This window comes from Bison bison, unplaced genomic scaffold (assembly GCF_000754665.1).
Source record: "Bison bison bison isolate TAMUID 2011002044 unplaced genomic scaffold, Bison_UMD1.0 scf7180017864322, whole genome shotgun sequence".
Lineage (NCBI taxonomy): Eukaryota > Metazoa > Chordata > Mammalia > Artiodactyla > Bovidae > Bison > Bison bison.
The window spans coordinates 1,247,567-1,254,939 of record NW_011494894.1 but is presented as its reverse complement, the minus strand read 5'-3'; the positions used below and the strand labels follow the sequence as shown (position 1 = coordinate 1,254,939).

General features: G+C 44.3%; 1 protein-coding gene across 1 annotated transcript in view; it reads right to left on the bottom strand.

Moving 5' to 3' along the window:
- FLVCR1 (feline leukemia virus subgroup C cellular receptor 1) overlaps positions 1 to 6,714 on the bottom strand; it is a 26,520-nt gene extending 19,806 nt beyond the window's left edge. The window contains exons 1-2 of the mRNA XM_010853040.1: positions 5,721 to 6,714; positions 487 to 631 (exon numbers count right to left, since the gene is read on the bottom strand). Of these exons, the coding sequence (XP_010851342.1) occupies positions 487 to 631; positions 5,721 to 6,461 (886 nt within the window). The 5' untranslated portion in view covers positions 6,462 to 6,714. The remainder of the gene's footprint in view (positions 1 to 486; positions 632 to 5,720) is intronic.
- Positions 6,715 to 7,373: the final 659 nt, after the last annotated feature.

The window sequence follows — 7,373 nt, the reverse complement described above, 5'->3', positions numbered from 1 at the left end:
GGCTGGCTGCTGCCCAGGGTCATTCTCTGGCCAGCATGTCAGATCCAGTTGTTAAATTGGGGATCCCTGGAAGGATTTATCATTCAAAGGAAGGTGATGGCCTATTTGCATCATTGCAAAGCATGACAAGAACTTGTTCCTGGAGAGGTTAGTGTCTAAGATGCAGACCGTATAGATGGATATGCAAAGAGAAGACAGGTAATATGCTTGAAACCAAGTTATCAGGAAAGAAAAATTAGTAGGGAGATAAATGAGATGAAATTAGTCTTCCAACCCTGTACAATATTAAGACAGATGTAATGAACCACAGCATACCCCTAGGGTTGCAGCATTCATAATCTAATCAAGAAAGTGAACAGCGAGAATGAAATATGCAAATAGCACTTGAGATATCATCAGTACAAGTTTTCAGGGTCGTTTATTTTTATTTTCCTATGTTTGTCATGCACTTATCTAGTTAAGCTTTAGGGAAAGTAAGTCACTTACCAATTACTGTTAAAATAAATAAAAGTGTGGCGACAGCTGATGTTCCATAAAACATGGTGCTGATATTACGAGCGAGCAGTTGTGTGTTATTCTGTGTGTTGGGCACTAAAACTGGTGGCAGCAAAAAGCCAACTGCAGTTCCAAGCTGTAAAATAAACAGTTCTGTTAATTCTTCTTCTTATAAGGGAAAAAAGTAATTAATACAACATTAAAAAAAAACACCAGTATGTGTAAGGTGCTTTCGTAAGCTCTAAAGAACCATGTTCTAATGTGTTTTTACCATTCTACTATTGAAGGAAAATCGCTGACAAACGTCTTCCCTATTCAATAAACATTTACTAAGCTCCAATCACTCAAATGATGCTGCTATAAAGTTGTGTAAGCTACACTCCTTACCCTTTGGCTACTTAAATCAGAAAAGATAATAAAAATACACATGCACGCACACACAAAATGCTGAGAAAAGACAACCTGCAGAATGGGAAAAAATATTTGTAAAGCATATATTTGATAAGGCTCTACTATGCAGAACATATAGAGAACTCTTACAACCCAATAACAAAAAAGACAAACATCCCAATTCAAAAATGGGCAAAGAACCTGAACAGACTTTTCTCCAAAGAAGATATACAAGTGCCCAACAAGCACATGAAAAAATGCTCAATATTATTAGTTATTGGGGAAACGCAAATCAAAACTATACCCACTAGAATGGCTATAATTTAAAAAAAAAACAAAACAGAAAATAAGAAACGTTATGAAGAAACTGGAACTCTTGTACAATGTTAGTAAGATTGTAAACAGCGCAGTTACCAAGGTAAACAATTTGGCAGTTGCTTAAAAAGTTAAACATAGAATTACTATATAACCTATATAGTAATTATACTATATAGGTATAGTATATAGAATATAACCTAATTCCTCTCTTAGGTATATACCCCCCAAACTGAAAACAGGTATTGAATATGGCACATGAATATCCAAAGCAGTCCTATTTGCAATAGCCAAAAGGTGGAAACAACCAAACTGTCCATCAATGAATGAATAAACAAAATGTGGTATATCATTCAATGAAATATTATTTAGAGAATGAAATACCAACAGTTGCTGTAGCATGGGTAAACTTTGAAAACATGCTAAAAGAAGCCAGACACAAAAGGTCACATACTGTATGATTTTAATTAGACTAGGGAAATCCATAGGGAAAAAGCAGATTAGTGGTTGCCAGGGGCTAGAGAGAGGGGGAAATGAGGAGTGACTGCTTAGTGGAACTGGGTCTTCTTTGAGGGCAGATGAAAATGTTTCGGAACTAGAGGCGATGGTTGTAACAACATTGTGAATGGACTAAATGCCACAGAGATGTACACTTTAAAGTGATTAATTTTATGTGAATTTCACCTCAGTAAAATAAAATTGGGCTATGATAATCACAAGAGAAATAAAACCAAGATATTAAAGGAGATTCAACAGAGCGAGAGATCCGATTCTTTGGACATGAGAAGAAGGGTCCAAGATAGGTTTCAAAAAGGAGCCTGAGGCAGAGATAGTAACATTTACCAAATATTTCACTTTCTCCCTATAAAAAGCTGGATAGAGACAATTTAACGGGTAATTACGAGTGTCGTAAGTGCAGTACTGTGATGAGAGGCTGTCAAGACTGTGAGGATTGTGTAATTGATTATCCAAGCAAGAATACTAGTTGGAGTGAAGGGGACTCCACGAGCAGTTGTGCTGGACAACAGGTGTATATCTGAACTATTCTAGGCCAGTTGGAACATATGGTCACCTTAGTTAAGACAGTACTTTGGAGGAGCATCTTATATAGACTTGGGGTTCCGGAAAAATTTCTGAAGGGGCAAAGATCCGGATAAGAAGTTAGAGCTTGCCAATCGAACAAGAAATGTTCCCAGTCAAGGACATCACGTACACAGGAAACAGACAGCATGACCTTGTGAGAATCTGATCTAACCCAGGTCTCCTGCACTGCAGGCAAATTCTTTACTGTCTCAGCCACCAGGGAAGCCCTGACAAACTGTAAGCAGTGCACAATTGCCCTCAGAGCAGAGGAAGCGGGGCGGGGGCGGTATGTGAGAAATGGGAGCTGCAGACAGGTGACGCTGAGCAACTGGCAGAAGGCGGAACCAGAAGTCTCACTTTGTCCTTAATAGAGTTTGACTTTCTTCCCCTAAGGGCAATGGAAGACAATGCAGGCAGGGCAAGCGAGTGCCCAGGACAGATTTGCACGTTAAAAGACCACACTGGATGCAAATGGACAATTAGAGAGAGGAAAGCAGATAGGAAAATCAGTTAGCAAAGCTCTAGGCGAGGCTGCAGGTGGCCAAGGCTAAGCTGCGACCACAGAAATGGAAAGCAATGAGCTAGAAGACAAGGCAAATTTTGATTGGTGGGGTCATGTGGGAGAGTCAAGTGGAAATATCTGGCTGACCAGTATCTATATGAGTCTGAAGCTCATTAATTTATTGAATAAATTCTTATGGAGAAACTATAATGTGCCAGGCACTATAGTAAATGTTGTACATTCAGACTATGTGCCTACTTAATGAAATTGAGCATCTAATGGTGGGGATGGGAGATGAGCAATAATTAACAATTTCTATGGCCCAGATGGTAAAGAATCTGCCTGCAATGCGGGAGATCTGGGTTTGATCCCTGGGTCAGGAAGATACCATGGAGAAGGAAATGGCAACCCACTTGAGTATTCTCGCCTGGAGAATTCCATGGACAGAAGAGCCTGGCGGGCTACAGTCCATAGAGTCACAAAGAGTTGGACATGACAGAGCGACTAACACTTTCATAAACATATTAGACACTGATAAGCACTACACAGGATTAAAGAACACGGTGTAATAATAGATTGACTGGGCAACTTTAAATGAGATCCTCAAGAAACGCCACTGAATGATATTTAAAATGAATTTAAACTGAGAGCAGAGTGATATTAAGGTTGTAACAATGTGATCCTATGAGGAAGAACCTTCCAGGCAGAAAGAATGCTTTTGCAAAGGCCCTTATGCAAAATGCAAGCTTAGTGTTTAAGCAACCAAAAACATATTAGTAAAGTTTTGTCAGAGTAAAGAATTTAGATTTTAATTACTATGGAAAACCACTGGAGAGTTCAAAGCAGTTATGACATGATCTGATCTGTGTTTTACAAAGTCCCTGGTGGTTCAGTAGTTGATTCCAAGCTTCCAACACAGAGGGTGCAGGTTCCATCCCTGGTCAGGAAACTAGATCCCACATGTCAGAGCTAAGACTAGCCAAATAAATACATAAAAAAGGTTCTCTTGGGAATTCCCTGATGGCCCAGTGTTATGGCTCCATGCTTTCACTGCTGGGGCAATCTCTGGTTGGGGAACTAAGATCCCATGAGCTGTGCAATTTGGCTGAAGCACTAAAAATTTTTAAAAATGTTTTCTTAAAACAGGTTTCTCTCAGGTTAGAGACTTGGTACTGTAAATGGATAGAAAAAAACAGGATTCAGGAATCAGACAGACCTAAGTGTGAATGCTACCACTAATGAGGTGTGTGGCTTTTGGAAAATAATTTTAGCCCTCCAAGTCTCAGCTTCTGTATACATAAAAGGAGAAGACTAATAGTTCCTATCTTATTACATTAAATTAAATGATACAGTGTGTGTAATGTACTTAGTATGGTACCAGGCTTCGTGAATGTTCAATAATGTTGATTATTATTATGAATGATCACTCTATAAACAGGCTAAAGATGCACAGCTGGGAGTCATGAGCAAGTGCACAGCTACTAGAGACAAGAAAGGATGAGAACACTTAGGGAGAATGTAGGAGGAAGTCCCAGAGCGAGGCTAACTGTCAGAGGGAAATCTACCTATGAGAAAACATTTCTATTTACTATTCATGAAATAGATAATTCGTAGGTAAGGAGTTGGTATTTCTATCATGCTCAATGAAGTATTAATCTTGAACATGATTTTGTAAATGAAAAATATTTTAAAGAAACAGTTCCTATCCAAACATGCAGAAGCAACCAACTAAAATATGTCACAAATTATTTTGAATATACAACTAAATTTCTTTGTTTTTTTTTTTTTACAACTAAATTTCAAACTATCCCTTCTTCTCTACTTTTAAAGGAAATAAATAAAAGCAGTAGGCCTACATTTAGAGTTTCTCTTTACATTGATTTTAAATAGATTTTACTCTGATCTTGAAACAAGTGTCAGATCAGAAGAGAGTAACAATCTTTTGTTGCATAGTTGCTACTGCTGCTTAGCCACTTCAGTCGTGCCCGACTCTGTGCAACCCTACGGACTGTAGCCTGCCAGGCTACTCTGTCCATGGGATTCTCCAGGCAAGAGTACTGGAGTGGGTTACATAGCTACATGTAGTGATATATGAATAGAGAGAGGTGACGTTTTTGTTATAGTTTTTTAACTTGATTCTTCTCAAGCTGAACACTCAATATAATTTACATCAACTATCATAGGACTTCATATGCAAAATTTAAATTTTAAATATTAAAAGAACCATTTTGCAAATAACACACACACACACATGTGCACACACACACACACACACACATATTTTACCTAATAATGCTACTGGAATGCTAATGGAAGTTGAACCTATGGTGTTGGTAAAGTCTAGGAAACACCTTAATGGAGACTGGGCAAAATAAGCCACCTTTTTACAATGGATTCCATGATCTGTGATTTGTCTTGCATTTTCTCACCATTAAAACTTGGTAACTGGACACAGTAATGCTGTGAGGTCCTTATCAATAGAACATTTGGCAATCGTTTATAAACGTCTGCTACGTACCAGGCACTCCACTGACTGCTAATACATAAAATTAAACAGAAGTTGTTCACATTGACCACTCAAACTAAGAACAAACTTCTTTGAATCCAACACCTTCCTACAAAAATAATACCTACCTCAGTCTCATTCACTGCAGCACTCACAAGTGTTATGCGTTTATGGGCATATACCATTAATTACAGATAATTCTCAGAGATGACAAGGTAGTCATTTAAAACTGGTTTTGAAAGTTCTGTTTCCACAAATAACCAAAGCCCCTCTTTCATCCAAGACTGCTTCTTATTTTGTGACTACTCATCTCCTCTCCTTCCTTTATAGAATGCCTCCTAAGGGTTCATCCATATTCCTAGACCCTGCGGCCTAAACCGTTTTATCTGGTCCTTCAGGATTCGATTTTCACCTATCACCCAGCCTTACCTGATTCCCTAGCACAGCGGTGGCGCAAGCTGTGGACACCTCCTTGGGCCCAAACCACACTGAAGCGATGTGGGAGGGCAAGCCGAGGATGAACACCTGGGCCACGGAGCACAGGCACTGGCCCAGCATGGTGACCCAGAAGAGATGCTGCTGCACGCTGCCGCACTTGATCCAGGCGCCCAGGCAGTTGAGGCCGGAGCCCAGCAGGGCGGTGAGCCGCAGGCCTCTGGTATCCAGCAGCCAGGTGGCTGGGAAGATGAGGGGCACGTAGGCCAGCATGTACACCATGGACAGCCAGTCTATGTGCAGCGAGGAGACGTTGTAGAAGCCCTCGAAGACATTGCTGATGATGCTGTACTGGATCCACTGGAAGGCGTTCACCAGGGAGTAGGCGCTGAAAATAAGCAGCACCACAAAGCGCCTCGGGGAGAGCGCGATCCGGGGCACCAGCGTGCCCTCGCCCCCCGGGGTCTCCTCGCCCGGGTCCTTGGGCAGCAGCCGGGCCTGGGTCTCCTCCTCCGGGGCCAGCGGAGTCTTCGGCCCGTCCGGGGTTCCCGAGGCGGTGGCCTTGGTGCTGTCCCGAGAAACCCCGTTCAAGGCCAGACAGCCGGCCGTGGGCCCGTTCTGCGTCTCCGCGCTCACCTTTCCGGCCGGCGCGTCCCCCGGAACCGGGAGGTATCCGTTCGCCGGCGGGTGTCCGCTCACCATCGCGGTCCCCTCCTCATCGTCCGGCCGCGCCATGTCCCCGGGCGCCCCGGAGCCGCCGGGCGCCCCCGCTCTCCTCCCCGCCCTATACCCCTCCCCCAGCTTACGCCCCAAGGCCCTCCCGGCAACCACCCCCAAAACCCCTACCCCTCGGCCGGCGCTCCTGCGACGGTCTCCCCAGCTGGGGGAGCCTGGGTGTGAACCGAGAGCGGCAAAGCCGTGCCGCCTGAGTCCGCAAGCGAGGTCCTGGACCCCACGCGCGGCCCCGGCGGGCGTCCCCACGGGTACCAGGCCGGGTAGGTGAGCGCAGCGTCATCGCGCCCTCGGGCCAATCAGCGGGCGCCCTCGCCCGCGGGAGCCAATCAGGGCGCGTCCGGAGGGGCGGGGCGAGGCACGTTTTGCCGGGTGGCGGAGGAGGAGGGCCACGCTGGAGGTCGCGCGGCTGGGTGATCGCCACTTGGAAGGATGCGGTAGGCAGAAGTCCTCAGACTCGGGGATGGGCGAACGAGCGGGCGAGAGGCGACGCTTGGATCTAGTAACTTGGGAGGGGAGCGAGGGGGTAGGAGAAACAGAGCAGAGACAGGCGGTCATCAGTCTTTCCGCTTACAGGGGCTCCCCTAGAGCCAAGTTTGATAGTGGCGGAGGACGAACTTGGCCTCCTTGGCCCAGTGCAGCTGTCTGTCGATATCAGACCCTGCCTGTAGAGCAAACTGGACCAGGTTTCATCAATTGGTGCTATCTCGACATTGGAAAAACGCAAGAAAGCATTCTGTTCCAAGTAAAGAGATTTCTTAAGAAATATGCCCTTGTGAAATTGGAATTTCCTGGGGATGTGTTGTGTCTGAGCAGGCCCAGTTGCTTAACGGTCTCCCGTGCACCCACACTTTCAGTTAGTGGTTAACTGAACTCACTCTTTGGCTTCCAGGCACCAAACTTGCTTTGAAAGGA